This window comes from Somniosus microcephalus, chromosome 23 (assembly GCF_052327205.1).
Source record: "Somniosus microcephalus isolate GS21.2 chromosome 23, FLI_Smic_1.0, whole genome shotgun sequence".
Taxonomy (NCBI): Eukaryota; Metazoa; Chordata; class Chondrichthyes; order Squaliformes; family Somniosidae; genus Somniosus; species Somniosus microcephalus.
Window position 1 is genome coordinate 29147975 of NC_141009.1, and position 26083 is coordinate 29174057.

At 41.2% G+C, this 26083-nt stretch overlaps 1 protein-coding gene across 5 annotated transcripts in view; it reads right to left on the reverse strand.

Annotated features, from left to right (window-relative positions):
- LOC147101770 (protein crumbs homolog 1-like) overlaps positions 1-26083 on the reverse strand; it is a 173121-nt gene that overhangs the window by 74943 nt on the left and 72095 nt on the right. For 4 of the 5 annotated variants that reach the window (XM_085965685.1, XM_085965681.1, XM_085965682.1 and 1 more), the window contains exons 2-3: positions 10677-11378; positions 1047-1242 (exon numbers count right to left, since the gene is read on the reverse strand). In XM_085965685.1, the coding sequence (XP_085821811.1) occupies positions 1047-1242; positions 10677-11378 (898 nt within the window). The remainder of the gene's footprint in view (positions 1-1046; positions 1243-10676; positions 11379-26083) is intronic. The other variant, XM_085965684.1, reaches the window with a different exon arrangement.

Consider the following 26083-nt stretch of genomic DNA (forward strand, 5'->3'; position numbering starts at 1 on the left):
CATAGGTTCCCTCATGCAGCTCCCCACACGGTGAGTCCCTGAGGAGGAAGACATGCTCGAGAGGGAACAAGGCAGCATCGCAGTCCAACAGTGATGCCCTTGTGAATTTCCAAGCCAGCAAGGGAGTTCTTACTGTGCTTATTCTCTAGGTTCAGGCATGGTGGATTATTCCAGGAATTATTCTACGCAGTAAGATTCTAATTTTAAAACAGTTATGATATAACTAAAAGTTAATTTGGGGGGATTTTATACGCGAGAGATTTATTTTTTTATTTTTTAAAAAGCATCCTATTGCTGCTTTCCAAATCCTGTCTTAAGGAAGAGAATCTTCAAGAGCTACTGATACACAATAGACGATCCATCTATGTTTCAAAAATAAAATTTATATACTATAACATTAACTCCTTCCCACTGTGTTTTAAACTCTGCCCTTGAAACACTAGGTTTGTGTTTACTGATCTCCTTACCATGTACTGTGTGTGTAAGCAATTATTTAATTCATTTTTCGCTCCGCCTCGTTTAGTTTTCAGAAGGGTTTCAGTAGTTCAGTTTTTCTTTGTTTCTTTTGAGATATTGTTTAGATCTATTTCTATAACTATTTAGTCAAAACTTTAAATTTGACAAAAATTGAGATTGAAAAATTAAAACATGGGCACAAACAGTTCTCATCAGCTTCAGGTTTGAGGTTGAGTTGCCAGTGGTAATGAGACGGTGCAAACAAACTATTGCTCTAAAATCATCTCGATTGCTGAAATATTTCTAGATAGTTTGTGGATGAATCAAAATTTTTAACGGTTCCTCTCAGAATGATCGATTCTTTTTTTTTCTTCAGAGGATTTATTTCCCCCTTCTGCAAAGTTTCTACCTGTGTCACTGATTGACTTTCCTTCAACTCAAAAGTGGCTCCAGGTGTGACACAGTAATGGATCTGTGATGACCTTGGTGCACATTAGAATGACTGTCCTGTGAAGTCCACCTTTTTTGTAAGAAAATACAATCATTAGTGCCAATGTTGTGATAAGGAAGCAATGCACTGTGTTCCTTACCCACTGATCATGTCAATGCATGTTCCTCTGTTGATGCATGGATTGCTGGCACATTCATCGATATCTGTCTCGCAGTCAACTCCCTCATAACCAGAAGCACAGGTACAGTCATAGAATGCAATGTTGTCTTTACACGTAGCACCATTCTGACAGGGGCTAGACTCACATTCATTTATTTCAAGTTCACAGTTCAGACCTTAGGAAATTAAAAGACAAATGTAAATTTTAAACAATATCTTGTACTTCTACTTTTGATTTTCAGTCGGAGGATATCTATACAGAAAGTAATCCAAGATTTGGAAAATAGATCCTTTATAATAAAAATGAAAGGAAGGATATGAGATAATGAGGGGGGAAACAGGTAAGCAAAGAAGAAAGGGTGAAGAATTTTCTTTGGGGGTCGCCTAGAATTCCAGCATTAGTTAATACAGGTGTCAGCCGAACCTCAATCTGACAGACACTGCCTCTGTCAGAATCCAAACAGTTTACAATGGTGACAATCTGCTTCATTGATTTGTATTTTTGAAATAAACTCTAATTTAAATCTGATTTCTTTTTTAAGTTTAGTATCTAAATGCCATAGCAACCCGCAATCATTTTAAGAAACATATCAAAAGACTGAAACAAGAGAAATGGACATAGTTGGTGATTTTTGCAGGATTTTAAATAATTGATGATTGAGCACCAAATGGGATTCTTCTGCCCGTCAGTGAGCAGATTAATGAGCCCATAAACACCTAACGGACACCCTTTGAGAGGCTTCACTGTGGAGCAACAGACATTGCCACACCTACTCATCAAAGTTTCCATCGAAAATTTGAATGAAATTATCCATCAGATTTGGAAAAATGCTCTATTAGTTCCTCCACCTGCAGCATTTCCCATTGTGTCTGCTTGTCTGAAATCTATTATAAATTTTAAACCCCTCTGATACTTATCTTCATCTTATATTTATGTTGTGGGGGTTTAGAAGCTGCGAGCCCTAACTTTTACTTCTGGCTGCTGCATTTTCACTGATGAATAAAAATTGAAGCCCAGACTGCTGGCCCTTCGGGGGACAGAGTGCGGTCCTGCTCATGGCCTCGAAAAATGGCAGGTAGTGCAGCTGTGCCTCTGGCATTGTAGCAGAAAACCACCTGTTCAGATGGTTCTTCACTCCTTAGGAGGCAGTAGCACCAAAGTCAGGCCTGTCACTGGTAGCAACGCTTAATGGAAAATGTAGCATAACTCGGGATTCAGCAGACCGGCTGAATACTATATGACAATGAGTCTCATTTGTTTACCCATTCAGGGAATTATTGTTGATGGTGTACCTTCACCAACCCATAGCAACTGACGGTGTATGTTATCACACATAATAACTTTCACTGTAGCTAGTGATCTTTTAACATGAAATATAATGATTGTCACCACATCACCCAGTACCACAATGAGCCACACCAAGTTCTCCTACGTCCACTAATGACTGGGGTCCAACAGGGTATTCACAGAATTCACAAAGTGTGGTGACTAAATGGTAAAATAGTAAATAATCGAGTCTCATTTGTTTTTCTGTAAAATCTGGTCCACTATTGGACGTGTGAAATATTTTTAAAAAATGAAATTAACTGGTAGTAATATTGTGCAATATATTTTTCGAAAGTCAGTTGTCTTTGTTCATGTCTGGGCTGTACAGCGTAAGGAAAATGATCACTAGCCATAGCCATTAGAATTCCTCACTAACAATCACTCCACGTACACACACAGCTGTAATTCCATTAGGTCCCATCTTTTATCTGACTGCAAGAAAAAGCTTTTAGGGAAACGTAGTAAGCTAGCGATGCACCTTGTTTAGTATTCTATTAATTTAACTGATAAGATAATTTAATAAGATTTTGTCTTTGGTGAATTTGTGCTAATTTCTCAAGTGCATTCATTCTCCGTTCTTGAACAGAAGACTGACACCAGAAGACAGCCATGGCTCAACTGTCTTAAAATGAACAACAGCAACAATTTGTATTTCTATAGCGCTGTTAACATAGTAAAACGTCCCAAGGCGCTTCACAGGAGCGTTATCAAACAAAATTTGACACCGAGCCACATAAGGAGATATTAGGGCAGAGGTAGGTCTTAAGGAGTTTCTTAAAAGGAGGAAAGAGAGGAGGAGAGGTTTAGGGAGGGAATTCCAGAGCTTAGGGCCTAGAAAGCTGAAGGCACGGCCACCAATGGTGGAGCGATTAAAATCGGGGATGCTCGAGAGGCCAGAATTAGAGGGGCGCAGCTATCTCGGAGGGTTATAGGGCTGGAGGAGGTTACAGAGATAGGGAGGGGCGAGTCCATGGAGGGACTGGAAGAGAAGGATGAGAGTTTTAAAATCGAGGTGTTGCTTAACTGAGATGGAAATAAATGGTACAATAATCACTTAAAAAGATATTGTTTCATAAAGTGTAACCATGTTCGCCTACTCTGAATTAGCTTCTCATGCTTAGGTGAGCAAGCCTTGAAGCCTAAGAACAAGAACTTGTCATGTGCACAGCTTGTGTTTACATGGCGGAACATATTGGTGATTCTATGCACTGCACCATGAGCCTCTCCATTCCGCACTAGTTTATTTTAAATTCCATTTTTATGTGGAAAATTTGGTGAATTTTCCCCCTTTTTAGCATTTTTCATTCCCCTCATCTGCATGGATTAACACCTTCCAGGCTTCGGCTAGTGCCCCCTGTTGGCACTTGCCAGGGACCCCTGAGGCTTCTCACTTTTTGGCCCCCTTACCTCTCCTCGGAAAAACCACAGCTTCCACTTGGTGCATATCCTTTGAATGTGGCTCAGATCGGGAACTGAGTGACGTGGGGACACTACTGCTTATTTGTAGCCACTCTATGGTACTGCACATTAGCGCAGACATTCACAACCCTTGTGGCCATAACTACTTTTAATGTGTGTGCAGCAACTGTATTTCCCACATTACAATAGTGACTGCACTTCATTCGCTTTGGGACATCCTGAGGTCGTGAAAGGCGCTATACAAATGCAAGTATTTTTTAATTTTTGTAATGAAAGTGGAATTTAATTTACATCAGTGAGTTTTGACACATATGGAAAAAAATCTAGGATTAAAAATAGGTATGACTTGCACAAATATCTGAAAAGGTACCCATAAGCAAATCTGCAGAATGTCATTTTACCATACACCAATAGTGTAATGACTTTGGAATTTGTGGAGTTTCAGCAACCTTGTTTTAACTTTAATTTATGGCTGCAATTAATTACACAGAATTGAACTCCTTCAGAATCATTGGAACTGAGTGCTTGAACCTAGGCTGCTGATAACGCTCTGACTACTTTAGCTTCACCGCCTCATCTGTCAGACATAACTCATGGCGTCAGCCCTCTGTAAAGCAGCACGGTACCAGGGTATGAGTGGAACCTGGGGCTTAAGTGGGCTTAAGGTCGCTCACTTGAGATGTTGCAGGTTGTCCTAATGCTGCTTTTACTGTTCAGGGTGATTCATGGACTGTACAGATACCAGACAAGAATGTTCCAGGCTGTGTCGCAGGTCATGACATTTTGGTGGGGATTGAAATGAGTTAAAAAAAAAAATCCAGTCAGCTGAGGTCTTAAAAGGAAGAATAATTTTACAAATATAGTACCATTTAATCACCAGTACCACCTCAGAGTTGTACCTCTTCAATCTGTCATGGTATAATTGTGCTTTAGGAAAATGTTATACCTCTAGGTTACATTAGGACTTATAAATATACAATGGTAGAAACTGTTTGAAAGAAATGCTTTCTGACATGTTTCTGAAAAGCACATTTAAAATCTTACTGAGAAGGACACAATCTAAGTGCTGTTTAGCAATGGGAGATTTGTAGTATATTGAAGCAAGATTAGGGATGGATGGTTACCTTGGATTCTCAGACTGGGAAAATATGAACAAAATTATGCAATGAAAACGGATTTTATGGGGCAAGTAGCATTAGGATTACATTTACAAAAATCTTTCCCCTTTGTCCCCTTGAGCTGTTGACACAGGAATTCCGCAGCTTGGTTAGTCCAGTTGCTGTATTGTACAGTCACATTATTGGCCATTGTAACACTCTTAATTCAATGGACATAGGAAGGGTTGGAAAGGATAAATATGCTTTAACAGTAGCATATTATTCTAAAGACGCCACTCAAATGTGAGCCTGTTCATGTATACAAAAATTCTTTAGCATTCAAAAATTCTTTAGCATTTAAAACTTAACAGCTTAAGAAATGATTCAGTTTGTTAGACTGACCCCCAACAAAGAACAGAAAGCAATTCCCATATCCAAATATTGTGGTTTTGTGTTTATCACTTTCTCACTTGAAAATTTGAGGAATCTGTAATATTTCACTGGGAATTCACATCTGCTTTTGACCCCCTTGAGCAAGGAAGGTGTTTTTTTCCCCCCACAAAGTGCTGCTACTTCCAAAGTAGAATATATACTTTGAGAAAGAATCAAATGATTTGAAAACAAAGGAACTCGGGTTGTGATCTGGTCCAAATTGTCAAATATTATGTAATTTTAATGTACTGTCCAGATGACCCCATATGGAAATGTGAGTGCGTTTACTGCATTATAGTACCGGCCCCATTCTACATGAATAACTACTACCCAAATACATTCAAATAGGGCTTTAAAACAAATAGGTTTGGGTCTAAACTATTCTTTATAATAATTGTCTTTATATTGTATATGCAATTATGATGCAGAAGATTAAAAAACTCCCTATTTATTTGCGGTTTAGGCACCACATGTGTATGGGTATGTTTAATATAGTTGAGTTTACAAATGGGTTAGAACTTGTTGCTTTGACCCTTGTGCTGCTAAATAAACAGGAACTGCATATGATTAGTCTGATGATGCAGTGTCTCATGTTTTTAAAAAGGTCAAAGGACAGCAAAAGAAATGTAGGAATAGCACCACGAAAGACACCGAGGCTGGTGGCAGTAACAAAGTAGCCAGCATGTGACAGAATCATTAAATGCAAAAAGCCTTTTCTCTCAAAGGAATAAATCATGGAGATTTCTCACAGTGCTATGTAATCTGCTCCAGTGTGTGTTCCTGGGATGGGTTCTCAGTACATATATTGCCTTATCTGGTTCAAAGTAGGTAGAAAAGAAAGAAACAAAGACATTCCATTTATATAAGGTATGACATCTCTTGGAAACATCCAAAGCACTTCACATACAATGATTACTTTGAAGTGCAGTGGCTGTTCTGTCAACCATGTACACACATCAATATTCTGCAAACAGGCACAAGATGAAATGACCAATTAATCTTATTTTTTTGGTGGTATTAGTTGAGGGAAGAATGTTGGCCAGGGCATCAGAAGCATTCCATGCTCTCCAAACAGTGCCATGGGGTCTTTAGCATCCACCTTAGTCACCAGAGGAGCACCTCTGACAATGAAGCACTCTGAATACAGCACTGGAGTGTCAGCCTAGATTATGTCATGGAGAGGAGCTCGAACCCACAAACTTCAGAAACGAGAGTGCTACCAACTGACCCAAGTTGGCACTTGAAGAACTGCCGGGTTGTGGGGAGAAATAGGAGTAGGAAGACTCATGGAAAGTTATAGCTCTTGATCTTCCCACCTTGAAATAGACAGTAAGTATTTTAGACTCGCAAATTCAAATGATTTGTGACAAAGGTCACAGTATTTAAAGAACTGTTTTGGATTATTTTTGTTTTTTTCTTTCAAAATTGTTACAAATATGTTTTAGGATATACTCAAAACTGCCAGCCTGGCTGAGCCCTGCTTTCCTCCAGCCCTGGATATGCACCTGTCTCTATATAATGCATTACCAGAAATTCTGTTACACAGAAGTATTACCTCGGAGCTGGCTCAGTTTCAAGATATGCCACAATGTTTTCCTGAAACTATACAGTGACTGCAGGTTACAGAAATGTGCCGAATTACAGAATTTTATACAAACCACTCCAAAGTTATTTTAGCACTCGTTCCCCAAAAATTACTTAATTGCAGCAATACAATGTTAATTTCCAGACTACGTATTCGACATTTCTTATTGGAAAGCCATATAACTGAGGGATAGTCATTGTATTTCTGCAGGAGATACATATGTTGTTGGGTGGTTTGGTAATGGCATCTACAGTATCAATGAGGTTTCAGCCCATTTATACAGTTTATTGGGTGAATGTAGCAACAACTTTGGACTAGAATTGGTTATGAAAGCAGTGGCATCACTCAGAAGTCTTGAGTGCAATTAAGCATTTAAACTATTGCACACTAGAGGTCACTCTTAAACTCTAAGGCTGAAGCATTTTCTTTAAGTCTGTGTGTGAACATGTTCGAGTTGCCTAGGGAGTGTTCCATTTAAGGTACGTCATTTTAAAAATATGGTTGAACCACTGCCCACTCATCAGGTAAAAGTTAGAATAATAACGTGATGGAAGCTTGATCTTGGGTTTAAAATGGGCATGTGAAAAAAAAATGTTTTACAGTATATTACAAATTCCTGTATTTGTCATAAGAGGAAAAAGATAATAGAAAACTAGTAATCAGTAATCTTCAAACCAATTGCTAGGCTAGCTGGAATATGTCTGGCGTTTACTCCTTTAGCTTAATGATATCATTATGGTAAATTAGGGTTCATGGCCTTTCTAAAAAAAATGTTGGGTCACTCAAGTATTTTCTAAAAGTTAGCATTATATTCACGACTTCATGATTGTGGAATTAGCTTACTGAGTATGAAACCTTCTCCAGTACACTGTTGAAGAAGGTTAGCTGTAGATTTCTACACCCTATATTATTCATATTGTGCCAGCTGGTTTGGACAGGAGATGGAGTAAAGGTGGATGAGCTTTACGGTGGCATAGTGGTTAGCACTGTTGCCTCACAGCGCCAGGGACCCGGGTTCAAATCCGGCCTCGGGTGACAGTCTGTGTGGAGTTTGCACATTCTCCCCGTGTTTGCGTGGGTTTCCTCCGGGTGCTCCGGTTTCCTCCCACAGTCCAAAGATGTGCGGGTTTGGTTGATTGGCCATGATAAAAAAAATTTGGCCCTTAGTGTTAGGGGGGATTAAATACGTGGGGTTACGGGGATAGGGCTTGGGTGGGATGGCTGTCGGTGTAGGGACTGGGTGCTAGGGTTTGGATGATCAGCCATGATCTCGTTGAATGGCGGAGCAGGCTCGAAGGGCCGAATGGCCTACTCCTGCTCCTATCTTCTATGTTTCTATGACCTTGCGTGCCCAAGGATTGCTCATTACAAATAAGTTAGTAAGTAAACTCTTCTGATTCTAGGAGGTTAATTCATAATTATCTAACAAGGAATCGGTCAGGTCATGAACTGGGGCTTTAGATTGTGCGAACATCCAATTCCACAGACTAATGTAGAAAACTTGGTTCTGCACCAAAATTATATGATGTATTCACAGCACAGTACTTTGCCACATTGCTGTATGAAATGTTCTGCAACAGTTTTGCTCATGGAATAGTGGTGTGATTCTGTTTTCTTTGGGTTCAAACTCATTTTAGAAGGTCTAGAATTCAAATGTTTGCATTAGACAAGTCCAAGGGCTCAATGTCTGCTGCCATTTTGAATTGTGTTACATGATTCTGATGGATTTACCACTACCATGATGTTTCCAATTACAAACTAGTCTCTCACTACCAAAGACATTTGAACATAAGGTGAAAACGATCATTGGGCCCAATCATGTTTACCTTATCCATACTACCTCATGCATCACCCTCTCTAAATGCTAATAATGCTTACTCCTGGGGGAAACAAAGACTTATAGCCAATTTCAAATAAACCATTATGAATTTCCTTTTTGACAATCAAGCAAACTCCAGGAAACCAAGGTTATCTATGACACATCACTAGACATACTCAAACTAGCTATTCTACCTCTTCCCCCCCCCCCCCAAATATGTGTTTAATTCCAAGTTATGGGATCCAATAGAAATTTTTTTAAATAATAAAAGATTTTGAGAGAGAGTAAATGGTGAAAGATTCTTTCCACTGGTTTGTGAATAGGTAACCAGGGAGCATAAAATCAAGATTATCACTAGAAGAATAAAAGGGGAAGCTAGAAGTAATGATTTCATAGAGGGTGATTGGAACTTGAAAATCTTTACTGCAAGTGGCTATTGAGGTAGAGGCTATAACATAATTTAAAAGGGAACTGGATACATTTCTAAAAGGAAGAATATAAAAGGATATAGAAAGAGCAGGAAAATGAGATCAGTGTAGACTGCTTCAGTGGAAGAGCTAGGGCTGAATGGTCTCTGTGCTATAAAATGCTATGATTCTGTGCTTTTGTTAGCTGTTTAGTTCATATATAGTTGTGGAATGAACGAGTCAACACAATGAAAATTGGTTATGTGTTTCTTCGGATTCAGCTGTACTTATGAGCCAGTGGGTGCTCCACAGATTTCCCGATAGGCCATTGTGGTACCAGTGTCATGCCACCACCAGCTTGTAGAAGATGCATTTGGAATATCTGTCAGTTTTCCTTTTCAGATGTGAAGCATTTTGTTTCCAGAAGATGTCCACCAGTAGTAAGTATGGATGGTAGTATGTCTGGGTGCTGATGGACTGTGCAGTGGCTAAGTTGAGATTTTGGAAAACGTGGAGGTCTCCTTCAGATAGATTTGTAGATGTAGTGCCCAGAACACATTTCTGAGAGGAGGAAAGGGAAAATGGGTTGCTGTTGTATGTATTTCGCCCTGATTTAATCGCTACAGGTTGGCAGAGTTAAGTGATTGCAATTTGACCTTGCAATCATAGTTGTGGAAAGTAAACATGTGAACTACCAGCTCATGAAATAAACTTGGGGGGGAAAAAACAGAATGTTGCCAATTGCTCAGGGTTGAAACAAATAACCAAGTTGGTGATGATACATTTTTCCTGGCAGATCAGAGTTTGAATCCTAGTTTCAGATGCCACTTGTATTTGGATTTCCCCATGATGGAAGTTGTTGATGTCAACGGGATTTCCAAGCAGAACAGTGACCAGAGGGGAGATGCCCAGATAAAAGAAATTGGCTGGGGTACCTCTGCAGGTTGCATATCGCCATCTGCTACTGGTTGGCCACAGATCAACGTGGTCAAAAATTATGAGAATAAATGTAGTTGTCTACTTGCCCTCCCTGGTAGAGACCAGTGTGGGTGGCCAATAAGGAGAAAGCCAAATGAGGGAGAAAATATCTTTTTCCTCTATTGGACCAGTATAACTTAGAAATTTGTTCTGAACATAATGTTCTTTCAAGGGAACTCCACTGTAGTAGTAAATATTTTGATGTCTTTGTTGAGTTTAAATCACTGTACAAAAGCATTAGAGAGTACTGAATCCTAGATCCAAAACCACTTTTACAAGATACAAAAGGTCAGGTTGGAAAGACATCTGTAATTAAATAAAATCACCATTATTGCTCCAAAGTAGAACTGTAAACATTGGAGACTAACACAAGTTGAATATTTATTATTCCAATTTACGTTAATCCCCCAATCTTGATGCTATACATTTTCTATGCAGACTTGACACATTTATTCTGCAGAACTTGCCTGTGACCAATATATCTAAATTAGCAGCATAACTATTTTACTTTAATTTACTGCATGTCCTACAGAGGAAACAAATTACCTTTGTAGCCAAGAAGACAAGCACACAAGTATCGATCCACATCATGTATGCACGTTGCCCCATTTCTGCATGGTCTGGATGCACATTCGTTGATGTCAATTTCACAGTTAGACCCTTGGTATCCAGGGACACAGAAGCATTTATACTCATTTGTCCCCTCAACACATAGAGCCCCGTTCAAACAAGGACTTGATGCACAGTCGTCAATATCGGTCTCACAGTTCACCCCTGTGTAACCAGGTTGACAATCACAGGTATAATTCCCAATCCCATCCAAGCAAGTTCCATTGTTCTTGCATGAGTTGATAAGGCATTCATTGATTTCTGTTGTGCAGTTTTCCCCTTCATACCCTGGAGAACACAGGCAACTATATCCATTCACCCTATCTATGCAATCAACATGAAGCCCTTGGCAAGGATTGTTCTCGCATTCATTTATATCTAGACTGCAATTAGTACCTGCAAAGCCAGGTAAGCAGGAGCAGTTGAATTGCAGACTTCCTGCTGTAGTCTTGCAGCTGCCATTATTCATGCAAAGCTTAAAATAACAGGCATCAAACTGTAGTTCACAATTCTTTCCCAAGTAGAACACAGGATCCCGTAGACACTGACAGGTGTAGTTATCTGGACCATCAATGCAAATCCCGTTGTTCTGGCAGGGCTGTGATGAGCAGTGGTTGACACTTGGAGAACATAAATTACCTGTGTGATAGAAAAAAAAAGAATAATATTTCTTCAATATATTTAGTCAGATCAAATTAATCTCCAGTTTCCTGTGTTAAAGTAATGTTGCAATATTGCAGGTTTGATTTATTAATTTTAAAACTGCCACTTCAGGCACACTGTACTTAATATTCCAAACTTCTTGTGACTATCTGTCACTGCTGGGCTGAACATGCCAGGTTTTATTTAGACAATTTAAGTAATTTTCTAGTATTCAATTGCAATCTGTTGTTCGTTAACAGGCAACAGGAGAAAAGTTAATATATAATAACAGCAACTTGCATTTATATAGCGCCTTTAACGTAGGAAATATCTCCAGGCGCTTTACCGAGGGGGGAAAAAATAGAATGGACGCAGAGCAATGGTGGGAGAGCTAAGAGACGTGCCTGAAATGTTGGTCAAAAAGATGGGTTTTAAGAAGGTTTTTAAAGGAGGTGTGAGAAATAATGAGACAGAGAGGTTTGGGCAGAGGTCCAAGGAATAGGGTTAAGGCAGCTGAAAGCTCTGCTACCAATGGTGGGATGCAGGGAGGAGCAATGCACAATACAAACAGCTATCTTAGATGCATCATTTAATGGAAACTTTGTAAATCATGAGGAGAGATATAGTAATCTGGGATGTAATGTTTAAGTTATCCACCAGATGGAGCCAAAGATTAAGGGATCATATTCACCAGTGTTTAAGGTAATGTCCTGGTACACCAGTTAGCATGGTAATGTGGCATTGCATTATGGGTATGACTCAGAGGGGTTCCTCCATCTTGGTGCTCGTGCAGTTAGAAATACTGTGTTTTACTTGCAGCCTGTAAGAGATGTTTCTCTGCTACACCGTATAATTAAACAGTTGGGTTTTGTTCCTTAAGATCTCGCTTAACTCAGTTTCAGACCTTACTACTCGGATATCACAAGAATAGTAGCTGGCTTTGTTATGTATTGTGTGTTCTCCTCCCACCTGTGGTGGCGCTGTCACAGCAGATAAATAGTTGGGTGTTCTCTTGGTTAAGTTTAGCTCTCTTTGTTCGGAACTCTCCAGAGCTTCCTTTTCCCTTCGAATAAAACACTTCATGTTTGAATCTCTGAGTTCTAATTGTGTCTAGGTAAAAAGGTACCGACACAATAGGCTTCAGGAGGACATAGACAGAGCGGTGAAATGGGCAGACACGTGACAGATGAAACTTAAGTGAAGTGATGCATTTTGGAAGGAAAAGTGAGGAGATGCAATGTAAATGAAATGGTGCAATTTTAAAGGGAGTGCAGAAACACTGAGACCAACGTTCCCTCTCTGCTGGTCCCGTGCAGCCCAGAACCGGCTTTTTCAATGTTAAGTTTTGCGCACCTTTAAAGGGACTGCACACCCAAAAAAAGGGGGAGCATTGATCGAGACCTGGGGGTTCACAAGCACAAATTTTTGAAGGTGGCAGGACGAGTTGAGAAGGCTGTTAAAAAAGTATACGGGAAACTTGGCTTTAGAAATAGAGGTATAGAGTACAAAAGCAAGAAGTTATGCTAAACCGTCATAAGTCACTGGTTAGGCCTCAGCTAGATTATTGTGTCCAATTCCGAGCACCACACTTTAGGAAGGATGTTAAAACCTTGGAGAGGGTGCAGAAAAGAGTGGTACCAGGGGTGAGTGACTTTAGGTATGTGGAAAGACTAGAGTCTGGGAGTCCTTAGAGAAGAGAAGGTTCAGGGGGGAATTTGATGATAGGTGTTCAAAATTATGAGGGGTTTTGATATGATTGGAAGAAACTGTTTCCACTGGCAGGAGGGTCACTAACCAGAGGACACAGCTAACTGGCAAAAAAAATCCAGGTGGGAAATGAAGAGAATTTTTTTTACACAGCGAGTTATGATAATCTGGAATGCCCGACCTGAATAGGTGGCTGAAGTAGATTCAATAGTAATTTTCAAAAGGGAATTGGATATATACTTGAAAAGGAAAGATTTGCAGGGCTGTGGGACTAATTAGATAGCTCTTTCAAAGAGCTGGCATAGATATGATGGGCCAAATGGCCTGCTTCTGTGTTGTGAGATTCTATGATTTAATGGGCCAAGTTGAACAGCAGCACTCGGGCTGTAATTGACAAGAAACGTTGTGTATATGACAGCTTCCACAATGGTTGTAATACATTTTATAAGCAGAAATGTTTGTTTTTACAAGAGTTTTTTTTTTTAAATTGGGTCTGTCTCTGAAAATGGATATCAAAAGATGATTAATATAAGTTGCCAGTACTCAATGAAAACTTTCTGGTAGGTTTTTTGTTCATAGTGGAGTAGGCATCTTTAAAATATATATATATAATATATATATATATTTGTAATGGGCCAGTAATTCCTGTCCCAACGTGTGAGTACGGTCGGGGTACTCGCGCGTCTGGCTGGAGGAAATGCCGGTTTTCAGCATGCACAGCGCATGCGGGGAAAACCGGCATTTCCTGCCCTCTGAACGAAGGGGTTCAGAGGCAGAACGCGCGCGACTGCACAGGCAGCGAGTGGGTGCAGTAAAATTCCTTTTTTTTCCCCAAAGTTGCGCGTGTGTAAAGGCCTCTGGTCTTTATGCGTGGAAAAACAAAACAAGATGTAAGTATTTAGTTTTTCAGGTAAGTGGGCTTTTAGTACAATGTAGAAATTTTTTTTTCCCACAGGTTTGTTATTTTTAAAGAATTTATAGGATGGTAAGTTTAGTTTTAGACCTGATTTTTAAAAAATTTATTTTTTTCAAAAAATTGATTAATTGTTTAAAACATTTTTAAAAACTTATTTATAGTTATTATAATCAGTGGGATGTTTTTTTAAATTTTATTTAAAGTTAAAGTAGTGTTTTGGCAGCCCATACTTTTCATGAGTTTGACAGCTCTTACTGTCAAACTCATGAATGAGTTTCCCCTCCCCTGAGTGGCTGCACAGTGCTCACCTGATCCCAGCCGGCACATCGCACTAACTACGCCGCTGGATCAGGTTAGCACAGTGCGCCGACAGCTGAACCGGGCCTGTGACAGGAAATGCAAGCAGGCCCGGGCTTCAGATGTCGGCGCGCAGGGTGAGTGCAGATCGGGGGCTTGCACGCGCGGCAAGCCCCCGATCTAATTTCAGGGCCAATATCTTTCAAATAGGGTAAATGAAATAAGTATAAATATTAAAAATAGTTAATACATTGAGTGCCTCATAATTCCGCAAAGTGATTTTACAAAGAAAACACACTCCAGTTGAGGTCGCAGTGATTTTGGGATGTCCAAGTACAATTTCTCAGTCGATATTATTCATAATTTTGACTACAACATTTAATTTCCTATACTCATGCCCTTCACCACCTCAGATCTGTTTACGGTCTCCATGCCAGGGAGCATTCTAAAGTGCTTACCCTCTGCCCTCAAGCTCTGCTCATCTGCCTGATGCACAATGTAGAGCTATAGCTTTGATGCAATGACCTGAGAACCAGCAAAAACAGAATATCTGGTCCAGGATCACTGTCCGTTATAATTTCAGTTATAAATGCTGCATTTGTACGGTGCTGGGCAGTCTATGGGGAAAGACTTACTTTAACGGCGCTGTAATCTCACAAAAATCAGACAGACAATCTCAAATTGGAGCAGCAATAAACTCAAATGATTATAATGTCTCATTCACATCCTTAGGTCCTCCTGCACACTGGCATGAACACAGAAACCAGTCCTAGCGCTAACTAACATTCACATTCATTCGCCACGTGTGTTTGATGAGTTCTTCTCCGGATCGATCTGTAGAATGCCTTTGAGGGAAGCAGACCATCTTGGCACCTCCCCTTGCACCAAACACACCTCCTGACATTTTAACTAAGGATGGCAATAGTCTTGGGTCTATTCCATTTAAGGTCTCTTCCTTTTACCCATCCTCCTGGCAAAGGGAAGATGGATGAGCCATCAGGGCAAGCGGCTACAATAGGGAAGGTAGGGTGAAAAGGAAAAAAAAGAGACTTGCATTTATACAGCGCCTTTCACGACCACCTGACGTCTCAAAGCGCTTTACAGCCAATGAAGTACTTTTGAATTGGAGTCACTGTTGCAATGTGGGAAACGCGGCAGCCAATTTGCGCACAACAAACTGCAACGTGAAAATGACCAGATAATCTGTTTTTGTTATGTTGGTTGAGGGAGAAATATTGGCCAGGACACCGGGGATAACTCCCCATCTCTTTTTCGAAATAGAGCCACGGGATCTTTTACGTCCACCTGAAAGAGCAGACGGGGCCTCGGTTTAACGTCTCATTCGAAAGACGGCAACTCCGACAGTGCAGCACTCCCTCAGCACTGCACTGGAGTGTCAGCCTAGTTTTATGTGCGCAAGTCCCTGGAGTGGGACTTGAACCCACAACCTTCTAGACTCAGAGGCGAGGGTGCTACCAACTGAGCCACAGCTGACACGAGGAGGAGGAAATTGGGTAGAAATGTCAATCCAAAGATCCTAATTGTATTAATTAACCCTGCAGTAATATTGCACACTGGCAAATTAAAATACTCCACAACCAAAGGAGATCTGCAGTACATGAGGTTTACACATAAACTGTTCTCTGAAACTAAACTAGTTAAAATAAGTCTCTCATCTCATGCACACTCCACAACCAGGTCACATAAGTCAAATATATTAGCTAAAAATTGCACTCTGAAACTTCAGCTGGATACACCTCGCCAAACTGCAAATTAGCTTTCTCTGTCCTTACAAAGATATTTAAATAAAGACAATTAACCCCTTAACCTTCAACGTTTGAATTTCTCTGTGGATCTAAAGTTGTAAACAAAAAAACTGCCAAATAACCGGAGTTTCACTTTATGTGCACAAGTGTTTAGTTTTAAACAAAGGTTAATTAACTGAAGAATTTGCTGTTCTTTAAATTTGGAAGAACCCATTATAAGTGAAAATTAAATCGATCCCTTCAGGGAGTGTAGCAACAGAAATGCACATTGAAATGAATTATATTTGTAAATGTATTCAGAGAACACTGTAATCAGGTTGACAATCACAGGTATAATTCCTGGCAACACAGTTAACTGCACAAAAAATCTAATAAATGTAATGGCCCGTAATTTGCGGCACCTACGAGGTGCACATGCGCCTGTAAGGGCCTCGCAAGTGCCGGGTTTAGGCATGCGAAGCACATGCGTGAAAACACAGAACTTGTGATCTGTCAAGAATCTTCTTGACAGATCCTCCGCATCCCCGGGAAAAGGGCCTCTGCGGACGAAGAGTTGGGCTATCTGCCCAGTGAATACCCGTAAAATTCTCAAGCCTGGTAAAAGCAGGTGTAAGCCCTGCTTTTACCAGCGTAAGAGTTTGATCATTTAAAAAAATGTATACATTTAAAAAACTTGTACAATAAGGTATGTTTATTTTTAGCCCCTTTAAAACATGTACATTTATTTTTCAAAAAATTAATTTTGTTTTAAATATTTAATTAAATGCCATTTTAATTCATATGTAATAGTTTTTATTTATTTATTTGAAGTGTAGATGTATTTTTTGGTGTATTCCCATTCATGCTTATGGGGTTTCCGTACATTCGAATCTCCAAAAGTATGAATGGGGATCCCCCTTCTTTCATTCGTTGGGCCGGCCCACGTGATCCAAGGGGCGATTGTGAACCGCCTGTGCCCCTGGGGTATGTGGGCCTCTAACCGCGGGTACCCCCAGGACCGCGAGTCTCCGTACCTCCCGGACCACCAGGTACGTGGGCATTTTATTTGCGGATCGGAGGCATTTCCCCCCGGGAAGCCTCCGACCACAAATTCAGGGCCATTATATGCTATTCCTCACTTACTGAATGACAATTAATAGAGGCTTATTTTTCACTTAAAGATGACTATAACATGGCAGAGTGTAGCTCTCTAATTCATGTGTAATTTTAAAGAACAAACGGCAAACTGTTCAACCTCTGTCGCCCCCAGTCCAGATCCAAGGTCGTCCCATCCTCTGTCATCGAATTATAGTATGCAGACGATGCTTGCGTCTGCGCTCACTCGGAGGTCGAACTCCAAACCATCGTCAACACCTTCACCGAAGCGTACGAGAGCATGGGCCTTACACTAAACATCCGTAAGACAAAGGTCCTCTACCAACCTGCCCCTGCTACACAGTGCTGCCTCCCGATTATCAAAATCCACGACAAGGCCTTGGACAACGTGGACCACTTTCCATACCTTGGGAGCCTACTGTCAACAAGGGCAGACGGCGACGACGAAGTCCAACACCACCTTCAGTGTGCCAGTGCAGCCTTCGGTCGCCTGAGGAAGAGAGTGTTTGAAGACCAGGACCTCAAACCCGGCACTAAGCTCATGGTCTACAGGGCAGCAGTGATACCCGCCCTGCTGTATGCCTCAGAGACATGGACCATGTACAGCAGGCACCTCAAAGCACTGGAGAGGTACCACCAACGCTGACTCCACAAGATTCTGCAAATCCATTGGCAGGATAGGCGCACCAACATCAGTGTCCTTGCTCAGGCCAACATCGAAGCTTTGACCACGCTCAATCAACTCCGATGGACGGGTCACATTGTCCGCATGCCCGATACGAGACTCCCAAAACAAGCGCTCTACTCGGAGCTCCGGCACGGCAAGAGAGCCCCAAGTGGGCAGAGGAAACGCTTCAAGGACAGCCTCAAAGCCTCCTTGAAAAAGTGTAACATCCCCACCGACACCTGGGAATCCATGGCGCAAGACCGCACAAAGTGGAGGAGAAGCATCCAGGAAGGCGCCGAACACCTCGAGTCTCTCTTCGCCGGGAGCAAGCGGAAGCCAAGCGCAAGGAGCGCACATCAACCCAAGCACCCCAGCACCCCAGCCACCCGCCCCTTCAACCACCGTCTGCCCCACCTGTGACAGAGACTGTAGGTCCCGCATTGGACTCATCAGCCACCTGAGAACTCATTTTTAATGCGGAAGCAAGTCATCCTCGGTTCCGAGGGACTGCCTAAGAAGAAGAATTTTAAAGAAAGGAAGTTTTACTAAATTGTCACACAATTCTAAATGTGCATTATTTTGTGGGTCTCTCTTGCCCCAGTTTAGCAATGCAGTATGCTTTAAATCTGCTAGTTAGATGTAGCCTGAGATCTGACGTTTAGTACAGAGCACCCGCCCCCTGATGTGTCATTGTAATATTGCACTCTATGAACATGAATGAGAATGGTGGGCTGTACTCTTTATTGTAATGCATATCGTGACACATCAATAGAATGTGCTTCCCTTTCATGGGCTCACCCGCTTTGTGAACCTTCTATCTTCATGCAAAGCACAATCCTCAGTGACTAAGCTGCAGCACCATATTACGCATCATGAGTGCTGAGCAAGCTGCTCTCCCACACTGTTAGACACAAAATGATGCACCTGGTGTTGGATTTTTGGCTGACATATTGTTGTAAAATCATCATCAGTGTCTTGTTTTGCACACTTTGTACAAAAATAATAACTTGCAGGACAACGGAGTATTACAGTTTAACTCTTTTGTTAAGCATTAGGTCTGATCTTACTCATAGCAGCACCATGGGGAAAAGCCTGGCATTAGGACCCCTAGCCTGGGTCTTCAAAACAATAGTAGTCCTTACAGATGCCTGCAGGCCAATGACAACTCAGCATGTGATCACGTGAATATAATAGGTATTCCTTACAGATGCCTGCGGGTCAATGATAATTCAATATGCAAATGTTACAATCAGTTTGCTCAGTAAAGGTAATGCTGCTCAACTGTGCTTCAGATTTTTTTTTAAAAGCCACTTAATATGGGTGAAAAATGGTGCTCAGTGTGCCTGTGACTTTCTGATATGATCAGGCCAGGCTCCCCGGGTAGTGCAATTTCGTAAAATCAGCTCTTATTCTCCGGATGCTACAACAGTGATATTTATGTGATCATTTATGGAAAACTAATTTTTTAAAAACTATTTTGCATGTGTTGTACAACAGAAAACAGACCCCCCTCCCCCACCCCGAGATTTCCATCTTGCCTTGACCAGAATGTGTAGCAAATACACGGCTCAAAGGATAACATGTACAGCAATACTTAACTGGGGCTGCTTACAAGGCTGTAATTTCACAGGAGGGTCAAACTATATTCTGAATCATGACAGCAAAGCCTGGAAATGATAGTGTGTTATTATCATGCAAATTCTTAACGAATTTGTCAAATTCCATTCTCTGCTATTTTAACTGAAGCTCTAGCCCATTTATTTTAAATTGATTAACGCTTCCATTAAATTAGCAGAGGAATTTGATATGAACACATTAAACATTTGTACAATAATAGCCCACAGAGTCATTTCCAGTCTCAAACACAAGCACTTTACAGCTGTTATTTAACTAAGCAGTAAGATTATCGTAAAGCCTTAAAATCAATCTGAGATATCATTTAATATATATAATATATATTTGCTCTGAACTATCTGGGGAAGTGTTAAAATGTTTAGGTCCATTCTTGTGCTTAGTGGTTGTCAATGCTGACATTAACAGCCTATCCTCGCAGCGCCATTGATGGGTGATATTGTTCACACTGAAGGATTAGTGTCACCAGAAATTTATCTTCTGATAATTAACACTTAACAGTTGAGTTACCAGGGAGAGTACTTGCAGGGAAAGCAATTTTACTTGTATGATCTAGCCATTTATTTATTTGAGTCATTTTAGAACAATTGGGGTGGATCTCCATGTGACTGCTACGCTAACCTGCCGCCCACCTGACCAATTTTTGGGCCTAATTACCATAATCTGGGTGAGTTGCTTGCAAATTTGGAGCAGCTCACGGATCAGAGGGGGCTGAATATCTGCCAGCTCCACCAAGGAGTCCAGCTGATCCAGGTAAGATAGGAGGGGAAGGTGATCCTGGGGAGAGCCATGGAGAGAGTCGAGCATCAATTTTTTGTGAAACCAGGCAAAGCATCAACACTCCTCCAGTGTTGATGCTTTTCCTGGTTTCACAAAAATCATTTACGAACCGGTTTTTAAACTTTTCCCAACGTTCCTTTTAAGGACTGCTGATGAGGCAGCTCAATGCCAAGTACCACACGTGGTCTGCTCGTTGGTACTTCAAAATTGCATCAGGGTCCTATTGATGTCATTGGACCCCGATTTGAATGGGCTAATGAGGCCCCCACCTATTTCAAGGCCCCAGTCAAAATAGCGGAGGCCTGAAGGACATCAGGAATAGGGCAGTAGGTGCTGTGCTGCTATTTTAATTGCTCTACCAGCTGGCGGAAGGGATGAAAATCAATCCCATTGCATTCTGATGATGCTCTACTCTAACACAGTCAGATGCCGAGAAACCAAATCAGCCTGCCAGCCATGGTAATAAAAACAGTACACAGGCCCACTCATAAGGACTAATTGCAGCTACCAACACTAATATTTGGTTTTCAAATTATAAGTGAGTATAAAGCCAGCCAGACTAGTATTTGTGGACAGCGAAAAGTCCCAAATTACTCTGCATATTCCTATGTCACTCACTGCCCAGGGATTATTACATTGAGAAAAGCAAAAACAATATACATGTATTACCCTGTGAACACCTGCACAGCAAACATGACACCTTCCCATGTTTAGTCTTCTGTCATACGGAATAGGTTATAAAATATCTGCTAGAGTGTTGAAGTATAAAGCAGGCCTTACCAAAGAAAGGATATATTTGCCATAGAGGGAGTGCAGCGAAGGTTCACCAGACTGATACCTGGGATGGCAGGACGGTCATATGACGAGAGACTGGGTCGACTAGGCCTGTATTCATTAGAGTTTAGAAGAATGAGAGCGGATCTCATTGAAACGTATACAATTCTGACAGGGCTAGACAGACTGGATGCAGGGAGGATGTTTCCCCTGGCTGGTGGGTCTAGAACGAGGGGTCACAGTCTCAGGATACGGGGTAGGACATTTAGGACAGAGATGAGAAATTTCTTCACTCAGAGGGTGCTGAACCTGTGGAATTCTCTACCACAGAAGGCTGTGGAGGCCACGTCACTGAATATATTTGAGGAGATAGATAGATTTCTAGACACAAAAGGCATCAAGGGGTATGGGGAGAGAGCGGGAATATGGTATTGAGATAGAGGATCAGCTACGATCATATTGAATGGCGGAGCAGACTCGAAGGGCCGAATGGCCTACCCCTGCTCCTATTTTGCTAGGTTTCTATGTTACTGGTATTTGTTGACTGCAATGCATCCCAGGTTACACTGCCAGTTCCTATGTTGCTCTCTGCTCAGGGATTATGAAGCTCTTCACGTGTGTTTACAAATCTTAATGCCAGTTAAGCTTCGATGTACAGAAAGAACTGACAGTCTTGTCAGCTTTCTGCTCACTTTAGATATTGAAATAAATTTTAAAAGCAAAACATTAAAAATAATTCTGCAGCAGGTGTGAAATTCAAGCTTCCTCCTGGAGTGGGTCTCATACTTAATCAAGTGGACTTCTGGTGTCCCTCATACCCGAATTACACTGCATAACCTGTGTGGATGTCATGGTGTAATAGAACCAGATGACGTCCATAAATAACATAGGGTTGAGATTTCTTCACAACATCACCTGGACTCCTTAATAACATCACTGCCTCAGGATTCTTTCCCATTCCCACATGTGAAGACTTACATGAATGAGATTTTAAGCAGAGAATGTTGACACTGTGTAATGAAAAAATTATAAATTACAAAATTATTAATTTTTTCTAGAGCCCCAAGAGTGAAGTGTTCCAATATCAACCAAAACAGCTCACATCATTAAAAGGGGCGTAAGCTGTGCCCAAGGCCTGTCCTGAAGGACCAGTTTTTGGAAGGTTTTACAGACAGGATTGCTGAGGCCAATAAAATAAGTGCCGCATGTTAAAAACAGAGCAGAATTAGTTTCTGCTTACTGGAGATTTAAAAAAACACATGTTCAAGCAAATTACACATTTCCAAGTCAAAGAACTTTTTTCCTGAAAATGTCCTTAATGCTCAAACCATTTATGCTTTATCTTAATTAAAAAGATATTTTGTTGCATTAGAAATATGGGAGATTAAGCCAAAATACTTTTTTTTTTATTAGTTTCTTGGTTTTACAGTGAAACCACTTTGGTAGAAACAGCCAGAGTGACGCGGCTTAATATTGTCAGCAAGTGCTTTAGAACTGCTTTGTGGGTCAAATAAAAGTTATTTTGACCTCTCAAGCATGCAAACTTTCTCACTTCCAGGAGTCAGTTTAAGTATTTCTTTTATGAAGGCCACCCAGCAGGAGTAGATCAGATGAAAGGAGATTGGTTCGAAATGCGGGGAATGGGCATCAAAGGAGCTGAGCTCAAGGCCAGCGTTCAGGAAAAAAACCAATTGTCCAAATTAACTGTGGCACTTACTAAATGGAGGACGATGCTGGGGCTTTTTTTTTCCCTGACTTTCCTAAATGAGTTGTAAATGTAGTACAGACGGTTTAAACACTTACAAGTATCATGTAGAAGGTCACACTATAAGCATCAGTGTGCAGCACCAATCTGTGTTCAGCATTGCTGGTGGTAGTGAGTATGTTTGGTCTCTTCCGAATGATTGGAGATCTCGGTTTCTTTTAGCAAGTACTTGGCAGAGAATGAATAAAACAAAACCCAAGTATCCTGTGATGGATTTTACACTGGGTTACTGTCATGATCAGTCTTTGTTCAGTGTGACCCCCAGATCATCCCTGGTGTTTTCTGACAAATGTGCATTTGCATTATGACAGAAGTGTCATGTTGTCCTGTAGGTTTTACTATTCTCCCAGGCTTCCCAGCTGGTGTCGTATTTTCTGAGCTGCCAAACCGTGGCTGGCGTGTGACTGAAAAGTACCGTGACATCTCGGACAGCTGCACTCCGAGCAACTGTACCAGAGTATTTTCTCCCTACAAGTAACGGTCAAAATAAGGGCTTGCATCCTTTTGCAAAATGATCAAGCCATCTTTTTTACTAACAAGGGTATGTTTTAAGAGATAATGTACCATAGATCTGATTTTTTGACAGTTTTGATGAATGTTGGATGCTTTGTTCTCTCTCTCCCCCTCCGCCCCCACTCTCTTTCTCCCTTCCTTTCCTGAGGTGACTTGCGCTGGGGTACAGTGCCATGGGTGTCAGCAGCCATTTGTTATCTCACCCAGATGGCAATTATTGTATAAGAGTCGACACCGAGTGTTGGCTGTCTAGTTGGCCATGGAGGGGACGTCACTGACTCACGGTCCTCACCACACGGTCACAAATGAGAAATTTCCTGCAGGGATTACTGGAAAAACAACCAGGAGCAGGAATTCTGGGCCTAGCTATGGCTTTTGTCCCCTTCCTTAGTCCAGGGGTGCTACGGCTAATTGCAATGTCTCTGCTTTGTCAGGACTGAGATCAGCTGCCTTACCACTGATTGAACCTGGGAGAATCTTCAGTGTGGGCCCATACCATATCGGGCCATATATTTATCAACTGTGCTTTTCTAAGTGGGTGTGATTAGTAGCGGCAAATCTGGCATACGTTTAGATCAAGTGTTCATACAAGCCTAGTTCAAATTAATTCCAGAGTTTAATGTTAACTAAAGAAACATAGAAAACATAGAATGGTAATAGCACGGAAGGCGGCCATTTGGCTCGTCGAGCCTGTGCCGACTTTCGGCTAGTCCCACTCCCCTGCCCTTTCCCCGTAGCCCTGCAAATTTTTTTCCTTCAGATACTTATCCAACTCCATTTTGAAAGATAAGATTGAGTCTGCCTCCACCACCCTTTCAGGCAGTGCATTCCAGATCTTACCCACTCACTGCGTAAAAAAGTTTTTTCTTACGTCGCCTTTGGTTCTTTTGCCAATCACCTTGAATCTGTGTCCTCTGGTTCTCGACCCTTCTGCCAATGGGAACAGTTTCTCTCTATCTACTCTGTCCAGAACCCTCATGATTTTGAACACCTCTATCAAATCTCCTCTGAATCTTCTCTGCTCCAAGGAGAACAATCCCAGCTTCTCTAGTCTATCCACGTAACCGAAGTCCCTCATTCTTGGAATCATTCTCGTAAATCTTTTCTGCACCTTCTCCCAGGCCTTCACATCCTTCCTAAAGTGTGGTGCCCAGAATTGGACAGAGTACTCCAGTTGGGGCCGAACCAGTGTTTTATACAGGTTCATCATAATTTCCACACTTTTGTACTCTATGCCTCTATTTATGAAGCCCAGGATCTTGTAAGCCTTTTTAACTGCTTTCTTAACCTGCCATGCCACCTTCAATGATTTGTGCACATATACCCCCAGTTCTCTCTGTTTCACCAGCCTGTCTATGTCCTCTTGAAGTCTATCACTCTCCTCCTCACTGTTCACTATACTTCCAAGTTTTGTGTCATCTGCAAATTTTGAAATTGTGCCCTGTGCACCCATGTCCAAGTCATTAATATATATCAAGAAAAGCAATGGTCCCAGAACCGACCCCTGGGGAACACCACTGTATGCCTTCCTCCAGTCCGAAAAACAATCGTTCACCACTACTCTGTTTCCTATCACATAGCCAGTTTCGTATCCATGCTGCCACTGTCCCTTTTATTCCATGGGCTTCAACTTTGCTGACGAGCCTATTATGTGGCACTTTGTCGAACGCCTTTTGGAAATCCATGTACACCACGTCAACCGCATTACCCTCATCAACCCTCTCTGTTACCTCATCAAAAAACTCGATCAAGTTGGTTAAACACGATTTGCCTTTAACAAATCCGTGCTGGCTTTCCTTAATTAATCCACGCCTATCCAAGTGACTGTTAATTTTGTCCTTGATTACTGTTTCTAAAAGCTTCCCCACTACCAAAATAAATAATAATTTTAATTGAATTATCTTTATATTTCCCCAAAATAAAGGAAGCAACACCTGATAACGTAAGGTACATTATAGTATACTGTACCTGGTTTGTTTAAGTCAAGCCATTCAAAGTGATTGTCCACACAGACTCCCATTATGTGATGGTTCAATTTAGCTGGGAAGCCATTTTCTCTCCAATAACTTTGCACATTGTCTGCCACGGGCATTGTGCAGTGGTTGTATAAAAGTTTTATGGTTCTACCTTTATCATGATTTTATAAAGACACTTGCACTGGAAGCCATCTCAGTATTCAGTGGCTGTTCCCTGCTGTGTCCAGCTGCAGTAAACATAACTCCTGACAGCCACAGCGCTGTTTAAGTCTATGAAGATGAAGTTTATGCTGTGGTTTGGTTCCAGCAGAGAAATTAAAGGGGATACAATAGGAAGCTGTGTTTTATAAGCTTCAAGTTTCAGAATTTTTTTTGTTGCAGCATCAGCTTGATACTGTTTGAAAAGCAAATCCTCAGATAAACAACAGATGCAATGTCACTTTTCAAGACTTGCAACATAAAAATTGGTTTTAATTTAGCTCGAATGTGCATTTTGGTGATTCAGCTGTATGATGAAAATTGTTAAGTATTTACAAATACTGTATATTCATTGCTCAGTGCCTCATGCCGTGGCTACATTGCATTACACTCCGCTGCCTGCTACTTTACACCCACACGTACTCACTTGCGATCATTCCTGGCATCACACACAAACTAACTAACCATTTGTTACACGTTCATGCATTCAAGTTTTGAGTCGCATTTTGCTGGAACTTTGCAGCTTGCAAAATTGTTTATGCTTTGCTTTTTTTTTGTAAAAGAAACATATTTGCTGGAAGTTTTAAGCTGCATAGAATGCATGTTTGCATGTTAC